This window comes from Callithrix jacchus, chromosome 13, assembly GCF_049354715.1.
Source record: "Callithrix jacchus isolate 240 chromosome 13, calJac240_pri, whole genome shotgun sequence".
Lineage (NCBI taxonomy): Eukaryota > Metazoa > Chordata > Mammalia > Primates > Cebidae > Callithrix > Callithrix jacchus.
In genome coordinates this window covers 99860658-99883663 of record NC_133514.1, presented here as the reverse complement: position 1 = coordinate 99883663, position 23006 = coordinate 99860658, and the positions used below count along the sequence as shown (strand labels likewise).

Here is a 23006-nt window from a genome sequence, read left to right as displayed (position 1 = left end):
AGGTGTGAAACAGGACAAAGGCAGAAGTATCACATGATGGATACTGCTGAAATCACAAATGCCCAAGATGAAGAATGCAAGGCATGGCTTCATCCTGCAAGCTTGGGAGCCACTAAGGCAGTATTTTTCTCAGAATCATCAGGAGTGCTTGTGAAATAAAGCTTCCTGGGCCTGATATGAGACCTGAACCAGTATCTTTAGAAACGCATCAGAATCTAATGAGCACCATGATGACTTTATGCAGTAAAGTTTGAGAACTATTGTCTAAAGGCTTTAATGAGGGGAGTAACATGATCAAACTTAACTGTATAAACATTTATCTGCCAGCAATATTAGATAAGGGAAGCAAGACAAGAGTCATGAATATGAAATGGAAGGCAACTGAAACCATCCAGATGAGGAAAGATAAAAGTATACAATAGCACTGAGCATGTAGAAAACACGACAGATTGAAGAATGTGCATACTACCCTTTTATTTCTCACAGCACTGTGCTTTATGTTTGCTTTTTCAAACACTGAATGGGTAATGTGAGATGCTATGCTTACTGCTTTTTACCTACCAACACTAGTTTGAGTCAATAATAAAATTATATACAAATACTTTATCTAATACTGATATAAAAATTACTATCAATAATGATAGCTACACCACATACGAAGCTGTTGTTATGGCCTAAACACCAGACTAGGTATTAGGGCTGGTTATGTCACAGCAAAAGATAAAATATCATCATATATCAATATTATGTAGACAGAACTCACACTGGGTATGAAGGAATAGGTAATAACATTAGGTAAAACAAGAGCCCATCGCAGGGCTTTGGCAGATGCTGCCTTTCCAGGAAGGATCTGCAAAATTCTTTTAGCAGAAAGAGACCATTACTACCAAAGAATATAAAATCAACCATGTTTAGTAAAGAAATCATTGAAGCAGCAAGAGTGACTTGAACCAAAAAGGAGGTAAGAGTGGCAGCCTCAAGGTAGCCCTTTAAGCTCTCTCTTCTGATGTCAACCATACATGCCCCCTTTTGGCACCTGCAGATCTGCCAATGTTTCTGCCCTTCCTGGGAGGTGTGCCAGCAGACAACACATGTGCTTGGACACCTGAAAAGTCATCTAGTGTCTAGGACTATGATATCTGGACGCAATTGTGTGTGATTCCTCTCATTAGAACTTCTCAGTGCACTGATTGTGCCATTGTAGCAAAAACTGTACCTAACAACAATCCACAGAAAGTTTTTAAAAAAGAAAAAAAAAAAAACAAAAACAGATGAGAAGGTAACAGGAGGAGACTAAAGGAGAGAAAATGAGTAGCCCCCAAGTTCTATAGATGAACTGTAATTTCTGATATCACCAAGTCCTGCATAACTTGTAATACCTGACAATAGATTTAACTAACCCAACAAAGTCTTGTTACAACAAAATATACGTATGCGGCAAAGTTGTGATGATAAGATTCTGGCTAGATGCATGGAGATGGCAGAATTAATCACCAACATGTCGGATACTATAATATACCACACTAAGCTTAATTATAGGGAAATTAAAACATTTATCCAATTCATAAGTCTCTTGGCTTAATCAGAAGATACTCATGTCTAGAGCAAACTAAGTCATTCAAACAAGCTTATATTCTTAACAATTTCAAATATAGGCTATTGGATCCAGGAAATTCTCTAGCAGAAAGCTGAGTATGCTTGCTCTGCTACCTTTATTAAGAACATTTGAAATGTGTGCTCACAAACTCACCTTTACATTATCATGGAGGAAGATTAAATTCAGTTTAACAAATATTTGTGGAGTGCCTATTATGTGCAAGATGCTTGGGCGAAAATAAAGCCTCTGTCCTTAAGAAGAAAGCCAACAAAGAAAGCTAAATTATAAGGTAAATACAAATGAAAAGGTCTCAAATTTGCTAGTAAAATTCAATGATAAATGCAAAATACATATATCTACACATCCGGTTAGAAGGGTAGTAAGACAGACATATTTGACATTTTCAATGTAAGAACCAAGTAGATTGTAACTTTAAATACAGATCTAGCCATTTCAGATTTTAAATAAGGAAAAAGACTTAAAGTAATTTCAGAAATAAAACCACAGAAAGAAATTATTGGACTGCTTCCTTGTTACTGAAAGTGAACCTGTGGCAATTATAGGTTAAGGGTAGCAGGTAAAATTGTCTCTCAAGTGAAAAGCAAAAGAAAAATAACAGAACTATGATCATGAGATTAATCTGCATTCAAGCATGCATATTTTTCAGCACATAAACACACAGGCACACACACACCATATGCAGTAGCCTCCAGCAACAAAAAAGCAATAACTTAGAATCTGCAGAAGAAAAAATGTTGATGAATCCTTGTTTATCATTTTATATATTTATAATGTTTACCATTAACTATTTGAATATATTCTAGCTTAAGTCATGTCTAGTGAAATACCTGAGAGCCTTGTCTCCTAAAACCAATATTATAATGATATTTCCAGTGTATTTGGTTTTATCCAGTGACAAAGAGAAATGTAAAACACTGGCAATAATTGTACTCTTCCACTATTCATTTCAATGATCCTGACTTAACGCTTACTTATTTATTTCTGAATCGTTTCTTAATACTGCAGTTTTCAAGAGCATTCTAAAACACCTTGTAAAATAATTTACTATTTATCTTGAATGAGCACTGAGTCCAATCTATAATGATATCAAATGGTTCATATTGTTAATTAAAAAGAGTTTATTTCTGCCAGCAAGCACTACAGACATAGGCTGATTTTCATGCTAAAGTATAAATCAGAAGAGTTAATAACTTTTAAAAAAATCAGACTCTCCTTTGAAACCAGAGATTAAGGATACTAAGAACAAGGCAAAGAAATATTTCACATCTAACACACACACACACACACACACACACACACACACACACACTTCTATAGTTATCAATACCGAATCTTGAAATACAAAACAAAAATTAACTTGACAAATCTTAATATACTATTCTACAGAACTATGTAGCCATCATATCACATTGCATGTTCTAAATAATTTTAAATATCCTAAATATGGTGAAAAATGGTTTATTGCCTAATATTATTCTGGCAGGAACACTAAATTAAATATTTAAAAATTTTACTTGATTTAGTATAGAGTATTTGTTAAATAAAAGTTTTAAAAAATTTCTGAAATTCTGATGCATGTTAAATGTGAAAGGGTCACTGAATAAAAACAAATGGATGCCTTGCTGTAGTTTTTAAATATTCTAAAATTAACAGAAGGAAAAACCATCATCTACTAAAAAGTCTGAATATGGTATCAATATTAAATATTTTAAGTACTCGAAAGAAGGAAGAAAGGAAGGAAAGAGAAAGGCAGAGAGTGAAAAGGCACAAAAACTAGAAAATATCAATAAACTGTGGAAGACTGAAATGGGTATTTGGTGCCCTCTGCTGTTGTTTTGCTGTTACTTAACATTAACAGGATAATATGAGGTTGTTTTTCCCCCCCAGAGAATCCATTTTTGTTGGAATTAGACCATATATACTACTATTCATCTTAAATATTTTATTTTAGACAGGATAAGACTTCATGAATAGGTGTGAATGACAATATAGTCATGGAGTTATTTGACTTTTCATGTATTTTCATTAACAAATATGTTAATTAATAAGCCTAGAGATATTTAACTGACTGAGAGGTTTTAAGGTTTGATATTGCACTATAATTTATTTAATGATATAAATAAAATATAAATCACTCAATTAAAGTAAATTGTAACCATTGCATACAAATGTTTAGGTCATGTCTTTGATGAAGAGTATATCTTTCAAAGATAGTTCTGTAGACCACATCTTACTGGATGCCTGAATAATAATATCCAAATAGTAAACATATATTAAGAGATTAGAAGATCAATATATTAAGAGCTTTCCACAACAGCAGCACAGAAGAGATTGATTTTCAACTCTTCCCAAAGGGCCAAGTTACCAAAGTAACCAGAGTTCCTGCATTGTGCAGACCTTTACATGACTCAGTTAACTTCCCTAGCATCAATTATTCTACTCTCCAAATAAAGAAAAGACTGCCTACCTCAAAGAGGTGTGGTAAACAGCAAGCAGATAACACAAGCAGTATTCCTCTCACTGGTAAGGGAGAGATAACAAAACCCTGCTCATTTTATCTCAAATGAATGTATTAAAGATACATGTGAACATAGTTTATACCAAGTGAAGGAAGGAAAATCCAAAAATCCAAAGAGCTCCTGGTATAGCACACCCTTCTAGATATGCTGATACCCTTAATATGCTTGTAAATGAATGGAAACAAGGTGAGATTCTGAGAGGCTCAACCCAGTAAGAAGAAGGATAAGACTAATAATGACAAAATGAAAAGAAGAAAAAAAAACCTGCCCTGGGACACTTTGGTGAACAAGCCCTAATCTCAGAAATATTTGTGCTCATGTAGATTCTAACCTATTTTGAACCCTCTTCTCTCATCACTGTCCAACTTGGCCCACATCTTGCTCTTCTCTCTACACAGTGGCCATGCCCACTGCATCTGCAGAGGCTGCTACCTTTACCTGGGATGTTCTTTCCCCACTGTCCTCCTAATGTCAAGTCGCTCTTCTAAAAAGCCTTCTCAACAACCCTTCAGGTCAGTTTGTCTCCCTGGGGCTCTCTCCCACTTGGTTCATACCTTAAGTAGTAAAAGGCTCACCACAATGAATTGCACACTTTTCTCCCAAATCAGAGCAGAAACTCCTCAATGCCAGGGCCCACTGGGCGTGGGTGTAACTGATGCCCTCTCCAGCTGGTTCTAGCTTGGGACCAGCTTATAGTATGTACTCAATATGTGCTGAATGAATGCATGAATCAATCGATCAAGAGTATTAAACTAGTGTATGTTGAACAACTATTGTGATAAATGTTTTCAAACATGTTATCCCATTTTAACTTCATTACGACCCTATCATCCCAATTTTAAAACCAAAACCAGTTTGAAGAGATAAGTCAGTCAGTCAATCACCCGAGGTCACACAACAAGTCAATAGTGACAATACAGGAAGTCAGGTTCCTCCTCTATCTGCCTACCATTTCCTACATTTTTTGAATAATTATCAAGAGACCTCAACATTCATTCTGTAGAGATTTTAGAGAGAAGGGTGGTGGTGAGGGAAAGAGTGAATCCACTCCATATTAGTTAACCCTTATATCCTGGGTTATTTAGTGATTCAATGAACACTTTGCGCTGAGCACTGGAAATACAAGCAGCAATATGGTATGGTCCTTTGAGAAGCTCTTTGTCTGATATAGAGCAGTGGTTCTGAGCAGGGATAATTCTCCCCCCGCCCACCCCGCCCAAGGGACCCTTGGTAATGTCTGGAGACACTTTGCTAGTGACAGCTCGGAAGGAGTGCTAATAGCATCTAGTGGATACAGGCTAGGGATACTGCTAAAAATACTGCAGGGCACAGGATTCCACAAGACAAAATTATCCAGCCAAAAATGTCAATAGTGTTGAGGTTGAGAAACTCATACAGAGAAATAGAGATTGAAACAAATATATCTACCTGCTTACATATATTGGTACAATAGAGTAAGTGCTAGGATAGCAATAAAACCCAGGAGCCAGATGATCAGAGGGCAAGACCCAATTTCCCATGTCTGATTTGGCTGTATTATTATACCTGAAAAAATCAGGAAGGCTTTGCAGGGACAGAGGTCACAGAACTCATCCTCATGAGATGAGAAGGAGTTAGCCAGGTGAAGGGTGGGAGAAGCATATAGCAAGCACTACACTTACTGAAATATAAATAAAGGGGACTAAAATCCAATTAACATTACACTGTAAAAACGTAAAATCCTGGCTTGTGCTGCTAAATCCCCTCCCCTTTTACCGTTCCCTTTCTTTTTCCTAGCTCCTCCTTCCTACCCATCATTTACCTGAGAAAATAACACTTTTACCAGAGCTGATTGCTGCTCGGTTTGACTGTGATTGAGGTGTGAATATGATTAGGAAAAGTATTTTAATACAGAATAAAAGATCAGTGGAAGACATTAACAGAAAGATCTTTGTATGTATTTTACCTATTGTAGTCAACTGACAGCATTGTATAGAATTCCAGCCACAACCACTATGTACCAATTATACTTCCTATACCCGGACACTGCAGTAAACTGTCTCCCCGAGATAACTAGGAAATACATGTCTATCCAAGGTTAATTTTAGGGCCTGCGATATCATGTCATACAAATCTTATGAGATTTACATTGGGAAAATGTTTAAACCTTGAAATCATTGTTCCTGGCACACACCCTTGTTGGCCATCCATTGTCCTAGGAAAGTTCAGCATCCATATAGGTCAGTGATTTTCAACTTACGGTCTACAGTTGTTGGAGGTAAAGGGGCTTCTTTACGGGATATAAAAGGATTCAAAGTAGGAGGGCAAATGACACAATGTTCAACAAAGGGTCATTTAGTAAAGTGAGTTACTAAGGTTACTTTCGCTAATTATGCTACAAGTGATATTTTTCTGTTTGGCTATTTATAACCGGAAATTAGCATATGACTAGTTTTCCAGAACAGGGGTCCTCAACCTTCAGACCACGAACTGGTACTGGTCCACAGGTTCATGGTTTGTTAGGAACAGAGTCCTACAGCAGGAAGAGAGCGGCAGGCAAGCAAGCATTACCACCTGAGCTCTACCTCCTGCCTTATCAGCAGTGGCATCAGCTTCTCATAGGACTGCAAACTGTATTGTGAACTGCATATGCAAGGGAGGTAGGGTGTGTGCTACTTATGAGAGTCTAATGCCAGTTTCATCCTGAAACCATCTGCCAAAGCCATAGAAAAACTGTCTCATGAAACCAGTCCCTGGTGTCAAAAAGGTTGGGGCTTGCTTTTCTAGAAACTTTCAGCATTCTAATTAAATGTCAGACTATTATGAATGTAGAATAATGGTATGAAAATGTTAAGCATATGAACACCAGACAATCTCACAAAAGAGATGCCTTGATAATGCATCATAAGTGCTGGCTTTCAAATGCTGTTATCTTGCTTTCAAACTGCAAGTTCCTATTAGATTTCTTATTTAGTTTCTTTGGGGATTTTTACTTGCATCAACAGTATTTTAAACTATAATTTTCCAAAACACATTCATAAGGTATGTATGAATCCTGTTGTTAAATCATATCTTAATCCCTCCTCCCAAATTAGCCTGTTAGATGGCACTGCATTCTTATCACAAGGCTCTTCATCCAGTGGGAGGAGAAAAGACCAGGAAAGTGCACCACCAAATTCTAAAAGCCACAGTGACTTTCACAACTTCTTGGCCGTCTCAACTCCAGTCAACCTCCCCTGTACTCAACCTCAGCCAGCCACTCCCATAGCCATGCATGCTAGGTCCTGTTCTTACCCAAGAAACCTAAAATGCTAACTAACATCCCCACTCTGGCCGCACCTGCTATAGTTCCAGATCTTCCCCCACACCTGCTCTTCAGCCTCTTGGAGCACAAACTGCTGCAACCCGTGTGTGGGAGTCATCTGGGAACCTTTAAAACTTCCCACACACAGGTTGCAACTTATACCAATTAAATCAGAAAATCCTCATGTAGGAGCCAGGTGCCAGTCATCCCTAAATATCCGCAGGTGATTTCAGGGTGCAGCATGGTTTGGGAACCACTATCACGGGGCACTCGGGCCCTGGATTCCACAATTTCATCAAAGACCATCAGCCCCTTCCTGCCCTTCCTTGCCTGTCCAACCACAGTCAGTCCTATCAGTCTTTCACAGTCACCCTCCATTCCCTTCTACATCTGCATGTCAACTACAAATTCACAGTGAATCCTTATACTTGCTCTTAGACTCCCTCCTTTGCTAATATCTACCACTCTCATCAGGTCCTTTACTCAGGATCACTCCCTTCCTCCCCATAGACAATCTTACTTCCAACTTCTGGGAGAAATGGGAAGGAATGTTCTTTCCTCAATCCACATCCGCTAACCACAGAAGCATACACCCATCTGGACGCCCAGCCTGTGCTCTTTCCCTTCGGTTTCAGAAATAAAGGTTTCCTCCTCCACATCAAGGCCAACTGCCTTCCTTCCCTTTATTTGAAATCGCCCACTCTCTCATCCTATCAGGAACCTAGTTTCATCAATTATCAATTCCTTCCTAACTGGATCTAGAATGTTCCTTTCACTACTGGATCATCAACCCCAGCCCACAAATACTCTCAGCTGTCTTTCCTTCTCTTTTTTAGACACATTTCAAAAGTATTATACATTTACTACTTATTTCTATTTCTACACTTTCCATTGACTCCTTAACCCTTGACAATGAAGCTTCTGCTCCTAACAAATTGGGAATATAGCTTTTAAAAAGAAAACTAGTGACCTCATTGACAAACACATTTAGGACCACTCTACTCTGCCTTAAACTCTGGATTCCCTCTGTTTACAGGTCAGCCCAATATCCTGGCTCATATGCCTCACACCGTTCCTTCTCTAAATCAGTTCCTTTTCCTCCTTTAAGGTTAGTAAACCCCGAGTCTATCTCTGAATGATCTCTTCCACTTCCACGGTACAACAGATGCTAGAGAGGATGTGGTGGAGAGGGACACTGTTACACTGTTGGTGGGAGTGTAAATTGGTTCAACCATTGTGGAAGACAGTGTGGCGATTCCTCAAGGACCTAGAAATAGAAATACCATTTGACCCAGCTGGGTATATACCCAAAGAATTATAAGTTATTCTATAATAAAGACACATGCACACTTATGTTCATTGCAGCACTGTTTATGATAGCAAAGACCTGGAACCAACCCAAATGTCCATCGATAGACTGAATAAAGAAAATGTGGCACATATATACCGTGGAATACTATGTAGCCATAAAACGCAATGAATTCCTGTCCTTTGTAGGGACATGGATGAATCTGGAAACCATCATTCTCAGCAAACTGACACAAGAACAGAAAACCAAACACTGTATGTTATCACTCACAGGCAGGTGTTGAACAATTAGAACACGTGGACACAGGGAGGGGAGCATCACACACTGGTCAGTAGAGGAAGCTAGGGAATGGACAGCAGGTGGGGGGAGGGTGGGGAGGGATAAATGAGGGGAGAAATACCAGATATAGGTGATGGGGGGATGAAGGCAGCAAACCGCCTTGCCATGTGTGTACCTATGCAACAATCCTGCATGATCAGCACATGTACCCCAGAACCAAAAGTACGATAAAAACAAAACAAAACAAAAAGAACCATCTTTGTATGTCTCATCACCACAGCCCTGCCTCAAGTTTTACTCTCTCAGATTAAAGGATTGGCAGATATTACAATATAGATGTCCCACAGGAACCTCATACTCACCATACACAAAGCAACTTCTCATCATCCCAGACAAAACGTGCTCTTACAATCCATGTGACAAGTGATAGAGCTACTTTCTATTCTATCACCCAATCAGAAAACGTGTGAGCCAACCTTATCACCCATATCTAAGCAATCACAAAGTCTCAGGAATGTAACTCACAAATAGTTCTTGAATTTAAACTCTCCCCACATTACCTCTTATCTGTTTTACTTACTGCTTTCACATATAATGCCTTTTGAGAGTAGGACTACAAAGCTTTTTTTTTTTTTAAGTTCAAAAGTCACTGAGGTCAAAGATAAAGCTTGAGCACCTTCATATGGTGCTTCAATGGACTCGCCTCATTTCCCACCACACCTGTCCCCCGCACGTGGTATTTCCTACTGCCCGCTTTGCTTGGACCACCTATTCCTCCTGGAACAAACTGCAACCCATCTCCTTTCCATCACCTGACTATGACTACTCATTCCAGAATGTCTCCTCCTCCAAGAAGCCAGTCCTGATCACCTCAAGCTAAGACAGGCTTCTGCAACACTTTCTGCACTTCTCAGCCATCCCAACTACTTTATTAGATTGGATTTACCTGGTGTATTTTCTGAAGGTAAATATGTCTTATCATTTGGTTCCCCCAGGGCCTAACCCAGTACCTAGTAGTCAGTAAGTGTTAAACTGAACTTGACTGATTCAATTATTTTCTTTTTTTTTTTTTTTTAATTTTTTATTGGATTATAGGTTTTGGGGTACATGAGCAGAGCATGCAAGACAGTTGCGTAGGTACACACATGGCAGTGTGCTTTGCTTTTCTTCTCCCCTTCACCCACATTTGGCATTTCTCCCCAGGCTATCCCTCCCCACCTCCCCCCCCCACTGGCCCTCCCCTTTTCCCCCCAATAGACCCCAGTGTTTAGTACTCCCGGCTTTGAAAGTCAAAAAGTTTGAAAAATTTCCATATGGTCTCATAAGAAGCAGATTTTCAAGCATCTAAAAGAATAAACTATTTCATCTTCCAAAATACTAAATTAGTAGTATTTTGTCACAAATCTGTATATTCTTATTAAATTACTTTGCAATACCTTTGAGTTCCCAAATAAGAGTTAAATGTAAAGTATCATACACAAGGGCTAGAAAGCTTTGGCTGCTGAAAAGGTCATAGGGTCTAACCCACCCAGCACTCCCTATTCTCTCAGCATTCTGCGATTTATTATATGAGACAGCTTAAGAAATTTCTCCTTAGTTGTATCTAACCTACATTCCACAACAATCTATATTTCTTCTTAATATAGTGTATTTTTGTTAATGTGTTTGCAAGGAAAAACAAAACTGTTCTGAATTTAAAACCATCATAGAACAAGACTGCTTACCCTTGGCTCAGAATGTGATGAATTATATTAAGTATGAACTATGAATTCCATTCATAAATCCATTGAACCTCTATTATACGTAAAGCACAGGGTCAATAAGGCACTAGAACTATGTGGTTTATTAGGCTTCAGGAAGGGTTGTTCCGCTGTATATGTCATTATTTGATGGTGCCATGCAATCATCACAATAAATCCAGTCATGTCTAATTCAAAAATCCTTTAAAAGGAAAAATAACCAAAAATTTTGTAATCACCAGAAACTTAGCAAATACGAATTAAATATTTAGTTTTAAGAATTTAGTTTTACTCCCTAAGGAATAAAACACACTAATGTAATGGTTGAGATTGCATTCATGGCAACCTAAAACTCATTTCCTTCAAACTAGAGAAGAGTTGGTAGAAAATTACCCTGAGTTGGAAATTTTCAGAGTATCCATCCCAAACTCTGAAATATACACACATGACGCATACATACATTTACACATAAAGGAGCATATGCACTCACAACCTACAACTAGTGTCATTTTCTACGTGTGTGAGAGTCCTATGAAAGTGGACTTTTAATGGAGAATTTGGAGCAGATGCCAGATTTGTGGGAGGAGCAAGGGCTGATTCAATACAGAAAGATCAATCATAAGGTATTATCTGGGGAAAAGATTATAAACTAGAATAGTGGCAGAAGCAGAGAGAAGACTGCTTTCAGGAGGTGATAAAAATGACAAAAGTTGGCCGGGCACGGTGGCTCAAGCCTGTAATCCTAGCACTTTGGGAGGCCGAGGCGGGTGGATCACGAGGTCAAGAGATCAAGACCATCCTGGTCAACATGGTGAAACCCCGTCTCTATTAAAAATACAAAAAATTAGCTGGGCATGGTGGCGCGTGCCTGTAATCCCAGCTACTCAGGAGGCTGAGGCAGGAGAATTGCCTGAACCCAGGAGGCGGAGGTTGCAGTGAGCCGAGATCGCGCCATTGCACTCCAGCCTGGGTAACAAGAGCGAAACTCCGTCTCAAAAAAAAAGATGAGTTCATGTCCTTTCCAGGGACATGGGTGAAACTCGAAACCATCATTCTCAGCAAACTGACACAAGAACAGAAAACCAAACACTGCATGTTCTCACTCATAAGTAGGTGCTGAACAACGAGAACACATGGGCACAGAGAGGGGAACATCAGAGCCTGGTGGGTGGGGGGCTAGGGGAGGAACAGCAGAGGGTGGGGAGATTGGTGGGGGATAGCATTAACAGAAATACCTAATGTAGACGACAGGGCAATGGAAGCAGCAAGCCACCACCATGGCACATGTATACCTATGTAACAAACCTGCACTATCTGCATATGTACCCCAGAACTTAAAGTATAATATGAATTTTTTTTTAAAAAGGAGGGGGATTTTATGCTATCTAAATGATCTGGACATTTCAGATAATCCACAAAGTCCATATTTTAATATGCCAAATCATGGAGGAGAATAAAATTCTCTAATTGCTATTCTTAGCTTATGAGTGCCAGGATTCAGAAAGTAATCAAAATTCTGAATGTTAATTATTATGATACGCAAACATTATTCCTTCAGAGGATCATATCTGTTATCACATGAGAGACTGATGGTAATTTTTTTTTTTTTTTGAGACAGGGTCTCACTCTGTCATCCAGGCAAAGTGTAGTGGCATAATCTCAGCTCAGTGCAGCCTCAACCTCCTGGGCTCAAGCAATCCTCCCACCTCAGCAGCCCTCCCCCACCCCCACCACAGTAGCTGGGACCGCAGGTGTGTGCCACTACACCGGGTTAATTTTTGTAAAGACTGGGTTTCACCAATGCCTAGGCTGGTCTCCAACTCCTGAATTCAAACATTCCACTCATCTCGGCCTCCCAACGTGCTGGGATTACAGGCATGAGCCATGGTGCCCGACCAATTTTTAAGTATCTCTTTATCACATAATCACCAAAGCTAATAACAAGCATGTTAGAAGATCATGATTATTTTATTACTGGAATAGTATTACTTCTAATATCTCTCCAGAATGGATGGGGACAAATGTTTCCTTCATTTGATTGAGAAAATGTATTTCCCCACCTACAGCCACAGACATTTACTCCTTTGTTTTCTTAAGACTGCACAGCTTAGCTAAGGCTACTTTATTAGGGACTAGACAACAATTAGCATAATTTAAAATTCTGTCCTAACAACCACTGGGGACAAACAAAACTTGCAAACTTATGAATATGTAATAATTTATATGCTTATATTAACATATTCATATTTTCTATTAAAATATTTATTAAAGTTTTGGGATATCCTAAGAATTCTTCTAAGGACAAAAACAGTTCACTAAACAAGGCCTGGTATCCTGCACACAATGTCATTTGACTTGTCCTTGTCTGTACCTTACAGTGCCCTTTTCACAGTGCATCATAGCGTCAATTCAATCGGTACAAATTTTTTAGAGCGAATTCTGCAAGCAAAAAACATAAGCTATGTTCTTAGGTTATATTTGACTTCCAAATTCCATTCTCTCACCTAGTTACACAGAATACAAAGCTACTGACCTTTGCAAATATAGCCCATTCATTTTTTTCAGGCTTTTGACTAATTAGACAACATGAGACAAATGTAAGGTAAAAGATAAATCATCCTGGTCATTTTTCCACTTCCTCAACCTCATCATTTTTTGCCAGAAAGTGATTCGGATTGGCACAACAATGCCCAAGATATAAAGCTGCAGAACAGAAAATTACACACAGTAGGACAAAGAAATGAATCTCATGGCAGTAAAGGTTTTCTAGCTTCACTAATAAAATCCCTATAACCCAAGCTCTCTTTACAAAGAACCATGTATGTAGGATGAGAAAAACATGTCAGAAACATCATCTGATATGCTAAGACCATCTTGACATATTTATGTATGTATTCACCAAGTATCATGTGCAATCTATTAGTGACTAGTTATCTGCATTTTACAAATCTTCTAACCAGTGAACTGCCTATGCTGGGTGGTGTTGGGATTAAAATAAAAAAAAGATGGCTTTACCTCCAAATAATTATAACCACCTCTTCCGTCCTTTTAACAGATATCACAGCCTACTTTTATTCTCTTCCACTAAAAATGACTGGGTACATGCATCTCCCTCTCTTTAATCATTACCAATTACAAGGAAACTATTTCTACTAAAGGTAAACTCTCCAGCTCTGTTCTTAATACCATATCCTCCTGCATTGTTCTACCCATTATCCTCTCCACCAACACAAACGCTTAGTGATCTCCTTAACAGAGTATAAACCCTGCTCTTAATCCCCTAACCGCTGAAGCCACTATCCTCTCTTTTTCCATCAAAAGCAAATTTCTTCCACTCTACCTCCACTTTTCATGATCAGCTCATTGTACCCTGATTTCTGACCAAACCAACTCTACCAAAACAGCTCTCTTAATAATCACCAATGGCCTTCCTAATTACTAAACCTAAACACCCCAATTCTTAATGTTATTTCTCTGATAAACTGTGGGCCTTTAATTTTGTTTTCTACTGTATGTGTGATCTAGAATCTGCCTGTATGATTTCTCCTGCTCGGCCTCTCACTGGCTCATCTTCATCTTCCTGATATCTAAACAGGCATCCCGTCTTTAAATTTCTTCCATTTCCATACTCTGTCTCTCAATAATATTATCCTATGATGATATGGCTTAAAGAGCATTTCTTAAAGGATAACCTTACAAACAACTCTCAATTTGTATCCTGTAATTCTGTACCAAGATTTGGTAATGCATTACCAGTAGTCAAAATATATTAAATTCATTCATTTTTCCCATTCATTAATCCATTCCACAAATAGTCATATTTTTAAAAAGAGTCAGTTGGCTAGAACTGGAATAAAAATGAGGGAAGCATATGTCTGATCACATAGAGTCCCATAGGTCACTGTTATAACTTTGAATTTTGTTTTAAAGATGACAGGAGGCCACTGGAGGTTACCTGCCCAAGGTCACCCATGGCCAGCAAGTTATAAAAACATAATTTGAACACAGACATACCTGTCACCAGAACCCAGGCTCTTAACCACTCTTTTGAACTGCTTTTATAAAAATAAAGCAAAAGTCATTCCAGAGAACTACCTTTACAATCTTGAGATTAACAATGCCATCTTCTGAGGTAGGGGTCAGCAAACTACGGCCCATGGGCCAAATCTAACTTACCAACTGCTTCTGTAAATAGTTTTATTGGAAAGCAGCCATGCTCATTTGTTCACATGTCTATGCCTTTCACACTATAATGCAAAGTTAAGTCACTGTGACAGAGACAGCGCACAAAGTCTAAAGTATTTACTATTTAGCCCTTTACAGAAAGAGTTTGTCAATCCTTGTTCCATCCAGCTGTCTTTAGGTGCATCAGTTGCCAACTGGGGACAATAAGAACTAACTCACTTATTTGCAGTGACAATTCAAGAATAAAGCATATCTGAAAAAAGTCAGACAATAGCAGGTAACCCAAAATGTGAAGTGCAGGCTAAGGCTCTACACTCCAGCATCTACTTAGGAAAAAATATTACCATTGCTATCCTATCTCACCATCATGCCAGTTATTTCTCAAAGGAATTTTGCTGACCCTCTCACACCCCAACTCCTAACACTACTGCGAAGATGCACATCTCCTATTACAATCATCCTTAAAGCCTATTCACGGCCTGCACATTCCTGTTAACAGCACTGCCATTCTCCCTTCAGCCAGGTTTTGGTGTCTGAAACACTCTTGAACATCAAACTCTTCAACACCAGAGTGAAGTCCTATTTATTCAACTTATGCAACAGCTTACTAACGATCCCGTCTTCCAAATTCCCACCGCTTAATGCTATTTCCAGTCCCCATGACCTCCTACTTTATCATTCTGGCCTCACACTTCATTTCCCAAATCAGTATTTCTAAGTGTCTTACACACAAATGTTAGATATGACAAAATATTTCTTAAACCATCAAAAGGGTCCTTTTAAAACTATTCGACATCATTTCACCACCCATTAAATTATGTCCTCAGCTTTGCATTCAAGTTCCTCTACAAAACAATTCCAATCGACACCTCAAACTAACTTCCTATTTAAGTTCTTGAGCAATTACCATTTTTCACTAGTATATACCATAAACCCTGTGTAGTTATACCACAATGTAATATAGTTATACTACATTGAGTACTGAAAATAAAAAGATGAAAAACTGAATTCCTATCCTGAAGAAGCTCAAAATCTAGTAAGGAAGACAAATATAAAGAACAAAAAATATCCTATACAAAGGGAAAAGTGTTTTGGGAAAGTTATGAACAAAAAAAAAAAAAAAAATGTGAGCACAAAAGGAATGTAAGAACTAATTCTGCCAAAGTATGTGGAGGGGCTAAGGGTTGGTGATGGCTTCACTGTCCTGAGGAAAAGTGAGATTAAAGCAGTGGTTTTAAACCAGAGGCAATTTTTGCCTCTTAAGGAAAATTTGATAATATCCGACTGTCACAACTGAAAAGAGGAGGCTATTACCAACATGATGTGATGTAGGCAGAAGAGAGAAATGATGCTCAACATCCTACTATATAGACTACAGTCTTCCAACAACAAAGAATTATCCATCCCAAAATGTCAATGTGTCACAAATGAGCTATCATGGTCTACAGCTGAAAGGATCAGGAGTAAAGGAGAGGATAATGTTGAGGTAAGTTGAGTGAGGTAAGGATGGGTTAGAACACTGACAATACAGAGAGGACAAGGAAGGAGAATTAGTTCTCTCTAAACAACCTCATTCACCAAAACCAAAGGGAGAATGTGAGTTACTAATGAATGCTCCACACCTCAAAGGTTCATGAACTTGAGACTGCAAAGCCCGGGTCTTAAGACAGTCAGTTATGAGGGAATGTTGAAGACAAGGGCAAAAAAGGGAAAGCAAGGGCTCTCTGCACTTTCTGTTCCACACCATCCAATTCAACACCAGTTATGATTGCACAGCTGCTGCTGGATGTCATGGAAAAGCACAGAGATAAATAAGTCAAAAATCCCCGCCCTCAAAAAGACTGAATTTCAGTAGGGAAAATTAGATAAGTATATAAGTTATCATAATATAAAGAAAAAATATACAAATCATAAGAGAAATGCAAAGGGGTTCAAATATACACAATCTTGCAAAAGACTCTGCACAGTAATGAAGTATAATTTTACTTAATACCCTCCTCTAGTGTGAGGAAAAAAAAAATCACAGAATAGTAAATTCTCCATTTTGTTGAAGTTTTGAATGTCCAGTACAATTAACATAATTAGCAAAATAAAATATATGTTACTTCCAAATAACCATGATTGCTAACACCATTCCACCATGACATGCTTTCTACAGAGTATCCCAATACAGGCTTCACCATCCATTGAAAGACTCACGTATATAAAAAAAAAAAAAAAATAGATCCAGTATCCTAGAGTAAGTCCTGTACCATTGAGAAGCTTGTAGTTGTTTGTTTTTTTAACTTTGGGTGGGTTTATTTCTCCTGAGGTTAGAAAGCTATCCAGAGGACAGCTCTTTAAATATTCCCTTCAGAAGGAGCCTCAAACTCAACATGAGAAAATAGTTAGAGAAATCCCTAATGGTCCAGCCAACATACATTTTTCATAAAGTGATTATCCTCCTGCAGCCTCAGCTTCCTAAGCCTTTTTCCTCCCTTCTATAATTGTTTTCCTTGTAGGCCAGGCAACAATTACCACTGCTACAAGACTAAGGAGGTTCACAAGCAATATATTTTACAATACATAAGTGTAGTGTCCCTGATATCTGGTGCTTTTATCACTAATTGCACTATAAAATACGCTATTACAACAGGGACAAACAAGATTGTAAAAATCACATAATGGACCACGACCACTTATAAAAGCCATTCATAACTGTTACTGTACCACTTATTTTTCTTTAATTTTCTAGTTATATAATTATTTTTCCAAATTTTTACTTCTAGGGGATACCATCAAGAGAAAGAATATATTTGGGAGTTACACAACATACATGTATGCTCTTAAACATATTGTTTTATAAATTTGCTCAAAATTAAATTACCTATCATATCAGAAACTGTGCTATGAATACTGAATTTCTAAAGACAGTTATGTGATTCCTTGAAAGTAATTACAGGTATGGCCAATGCATTTAAGCTGTGATTTCTTCACACACTTAGGGTATGTTACTGAAAGCATAAAGTGTAGAAGGATTTCACAATTGTTAAAATATACAATACGACACAGCTGATAAAGCATTTATATCTTGAGGGAAGAAAGAACGATCAAAGGGTGACATTACTGTGAATTACTGGAGGATGTGGGTCAGTGGAACTGCCTACAGTATTTCATGTGTCATCAGCACTCACTAACTCATGGGTCATTTTCAAGTCTACAGATGAGCCTTTCAACCCCTTCACTATTTATTCACATGTCTAACCATTCTAAAAAATGAAAATCAAGAATAGAGACTAAAAGTATTTGTGATATCCATTAATAACTAATTAATAGTTAGATGGAACTAGAATTTGAAGTAGTGATTCAAGACGAAACATTGAAACTATCTCTAGGTTTCATTTATCCATTACTAGAGACAAACTAATTCAAATTATACCAAATTACACAAATACCACAGACCAAACAGGGGCTAGCTTCTGCAAAACTACAGATAAGTAACCAATTCACGAATTGGGATTGTTTTCGTTGTTGTTGAGATGGAGTTTTGCTCTTGTTGCCCAGGCTGGAATGCAATGGTGCAATCTCACTGCAACCTCCAGCTCACTGCAACCTTTGCTCCCCGGTTCAAGTGATTCTCCTGCCTCAGCCTTCTGAGTAGCTGGGATTACAGGCATGCGCCACCACACTCAGCTAATTTTGTATTTTTAGCAGAGATAGGGTTTCTCCATGTTGGTCAGGCTGGTGTCAAACTTGTGACATCAGGTGATCCACCCGCCTCAGCCTCCCAAAGTGCTGGGATTACAGGCGTGAGCCACAGCACCCAGCTGGCATTGTTTCGTTTTGTTTTTTTTTTAATAGTATAATCTTCAGTTAACTGAAAAAGTAACTTATACTTTGATTATTAAGTGTCAAAAAGGAAAGTGTGATTGAGCTTAGGTCTCAGAAAAATTTCAGTACTTCTACAACTCCATCATACTTTATTCTCAAACATTTTCTTAAATCTTTGAAATAGTTTAACCTTACTAAAGTCAGAAACTAATTTTAAAACAAATGATACATCACAACTACAGACATCTAATTGTACCTAAATTATTTTTTCCCTCCTAGGGACATTAGCTAGTGCTCAATCTTTCAACAGAAATATTACCAAAAAGTAAGACAGATTGTATACAAAATGTTCACTCCAATTTCATAAACTAAAGCACCTAATTCAGTAGAAAGAATTTTAAAATATTTGAATGGTAAGAATAATTTGCTTTTTCAAAGTGCCAAATACTTGAAAAAACCCAAACTATGTTGGATAAACATAAAAAAATAAAGCTTATTTTTCAGGAGTCATCTCTCAAAAACTATTTTCTAAGATATGCCAAAGCTATGTTACTAAATGCAGTGAAATGAGGTCTGTACACATCAGGAGGCCACATACAAAGCTTACCTTGTCAGATGCCTCAGAAGCCAAGAGGTTAGTTGCAAGGGTTTGTAGCTTATGATGGGCCATATTTTTAAGAGCAGCAAGACTACGTCTCGTCATAGCTTGCTTTAGGTTGACTGCTGGATGACTAAGTGAATCAACAGCAGCAGGAACAGCTTCATCACAGGCGTTTAGAATTTCAACTGCTGTTATCCCCATCACACAACGATCCAATGCACCTGAGAGACAAACACATTCACAAATATTACATAATACAACACAATTTTAAATCATTTAGGTAGAGAAAAATGGTATGAAAATTTTTTATGTAGAAACGTGTTTTATCAGTGCCTCCTAGAAATACCTTTTTGTGCTTCCATCTTCTAACAATCTTCCATGTGGTACCACCTAATTCCTCTCCCACAAAGTCCCTGATGCAACTTCCCAATTAAGTCAAGTTCAGAGCTAAGATTTCAACAACCTCCTCCAGACTTTTCTACTCTTTCTACCTCCCAGATGGCTTTCTTCACTACTCCCATCCCATCACACCATTACAAACATTAAAATCTGTTATTTGATCTTCCTCTAAGTTGTATATCAATCTTAAACATAAAAAAACTTACTAAAATTTGTTTTCCCCTTGAATAATTGCTGAAGCTTCTCCTTCTCTAAGAAACTTCCACAAACAGAAAAAATATTATACTTTCTCCATTCTGTCTGCAAATTCTTGACTCTTACTCTCACCATCCAGCCAAATGTTTCTTCATATGTTTGTGGAAATTACCACTACCTTCTACATACAACTGTCTTCTTCATTTGGCCATGCTTTCCATTTATCTCCATCTATGCACCTCTTGTCTAAATCACAAACTTCCTCCAATGCATGCTTCACTACCTCCTTCACCCATTTTTCAAGGTTTTAATGTTACATTTTCAATGAGTTATTCCCTGCCCATCTTATCAAATTCTCCCTTTTCTGCTTTTTTTTTCTCCATAACACAAATACCAGCTAACATACTATACGTTTAAAGTTTTTGTTATTTTTGACCTGCCTTTCTCCACCCAGAATGTAAACTACACAACAGTTAGAGACTTTCGGGTTGTACATTGAACAGTGCTGGGCACATTGGAGAGACTAACTCTTTGTGGATTAAATGGAGATAGAGTTACCAGCCTCAAAATACAGAGTTCTAACAAATCTATGAGAAAAAAAATAAGCCAACAAAATAATGTTTAAAGAATATGAACAATCGAAAAAATACAAATGGATAGTAATCATACAAAAAGATGTCAACCTCAGTTATAATCAAATAAAACTGAAGCAATAATGAAACACTATCTCTTACCATACAGATATTCAGCATTCTCAATAGTAATATACTTTTAGTACAAATAAAAATTAGTAATTCTTTTTTTTAACAAATTCTATTAAATTTAAAACTCACATTTCCTTTAACACAGGAATTCCCATTCTAAGATTATGCTAAATAATGATACCATATTCAAATATATATGTGTGAGAGGTTATTATTGTCTTAATCATAATAGAAAAATTTTTTAGAAACCTAAATATCTATCACTAGTAGACTGGGTCAATAATTTATGATGTATCCACTAAAAGGAGTACTGTGAAGTTACAAAACCAATTTTTAAAATGAAGCTCAGCTATATATATTAACATAGAATAAAAGCCCCATCATATTGTTAAATAAGTTAGAGAACAGTCTTCATAGCATAAAAGGGAGGAAGGGATATTGCAGTCACAGAAAAATAGTCTCAATAGATGTGCACTCACGGTTAACAGAGTATATTTACATGGTTGAATTAGTACAGAACTTCATATTCTTGTACCTGAAGATTTGTAACATATCAATTTTTTACTAATATATATATTTGTAAATATTGTGGGAAATGATTTTAATTAAAGTTAATTTGATTTTGAAAATAATGATACTCTTTCAAATATCTTAAAGTTTCACAGGAATAAATTTGGAATTTACTGTTCTAGCTTTTAATTCTCTATTAAATGTGGTTTGTAGTTATAATGGAAAGGCTTAAGTGACCTTTCCTTCTTGATATCCGAAATAAAATCATTAATCAACAAATAAGTGAGAACATACTACCTGCAAAGGCACCAAGTAACAAATTTGCTCCCTGGTGTCAAAAGTGTATACTTCCTCTTCCCTTCTGAGCAACTAAGCCCAAAGTTAGTAAATGAGCTGAGGAAAGGTAGGGGTCCATGTCAGACGAGGGCCATGGTGGTGAAAAGCAGGCCTGCAACAGCCCAGAGCAGTATGTTAGAGTCTGAGATGGTGCAGATGGAAGCTAAACAAGAGGGAGGTGGTGGTAGAAGCTTGGCAAAGGGTTCAGCCCCAGAAGCATGTGCATCAAGAGACACTGTTGGAACCTGAGTGGAGAGAGGAAGGAGTTCACACAGGGAGGCAGCCCAGTACAGAACCCAAAGGTGGGTCCAAGAAATGAACACATGAGAAAGCAACCTGGCACAGAAAGTTGAAGTCTAAGAAGTATGAGAAGGGCATCCACATGGTGAGGGGGAATGGTCTGGGACCTAAAGAGTGAAGAAGGTATCTATGCAGTGATCAGTTTTGCATAGGCTGCTGGATCCCAAAAGGGGAGAAAGGATGTCCACGCTGGGAAGAGAAGATGTCAGTCACAGGGTATCATCCAGGATGGACAAAAAGCACCTCTACTTGAGGAGGCAGCATCATCTACTTGTGTGGTAAAGCAAGACAATGCTGAAAGAAAAGAAAAAAAAATACGTCCAGTGTGAAGGGACTCCACTGACCAAATCCAGGACCTCACATAAAAGTTTACGAATGTAATCCATTGCATAAAACAGAGATCCAGCTGACAAGAAATGAATAATTTAAGTGTTTGATAAAGAAAATCTATTTACATGGTTTCAAAGTACCTCATCACAAAATGCTAATTACAAAAAGAAAAAAGATAACTTTCCAGTGAAGAAGCCAAAAAACAAAACACCTTCAGTGACCTAAGTAAACACTAGTGATGAAACAAATTAAAATCATATGCCAACTGATAAGATGTAATAACAAGGCAAGACCCAAAAGGATCAAACTGTTTCCCAGTAACTTAACTGTGTCCCACAACAAAGCTCAAAAATATTTACAGGAATACAAAAATCTCCATTAACCAACAAAGTAACATTCACAATGTCTGATATCTAATAAAAAATTACCAGGCATGCCAAAAAATGATCAATAATGAGAAAAAAAACCAAATCAAGAAAAACCCAAAACTGACAAAAATATTAAAATTAGAAGACAAAAGCATTAAAGATTGTAATTGTATTCCAGATGTTCAAAAGGTTTGCATAGAGACATAAAAGACATCAAAAGACCAAAATCAAGCTTTTAGAAATGTAAACTACAATGTTTGGGATGGAAAATATACTAAATGGGAATAATTAGATTAGACATTGTAAAAGAAAATATCAGTAAACTTGAAGCATACCAATAGAAATTATATAAAATGAAATTTAAAAATAATTTTTAAAAATGAAAATACCATCACAGTGAGCTGCATAACAACTTGAAATGGCTTAAAAGACATAATTGGAGTCTCCAAAAAAAAAAAGGAAAAATAACAGATGGCAGAAAACATATTTGAATAAATTATGACTGTAAGTTTTCCGAATTT

The 23006-nt window shown here is 37.5% G+C and overlaps 1 protein-coding gene across 6 annotated transcripts in view; it reads right to left on the bottom strand.

Moving 5' to 3' along the window:
• WDR7 (WD repeat domain 7) overlaps window positions 1–23006 on the bottom strand; it is a 390067-nt gene that overhangs the window by 271776 nt on the left and 95285 nt on the right. For all 6 annotated transcript variants that reach the window (XM_054244247.2, XM_078348222.1, XM_035271195.3 and 3 more), the window contains exon 14: window positions 19350–19564. In XM_054244247.2, the coding sequence (XP_054100222.2) occupies window positions 19350–19564 (215 nt within the window). The remainder of the gene's footprint in view (window positions 1–19349; window positions 19565–23006) is intronic.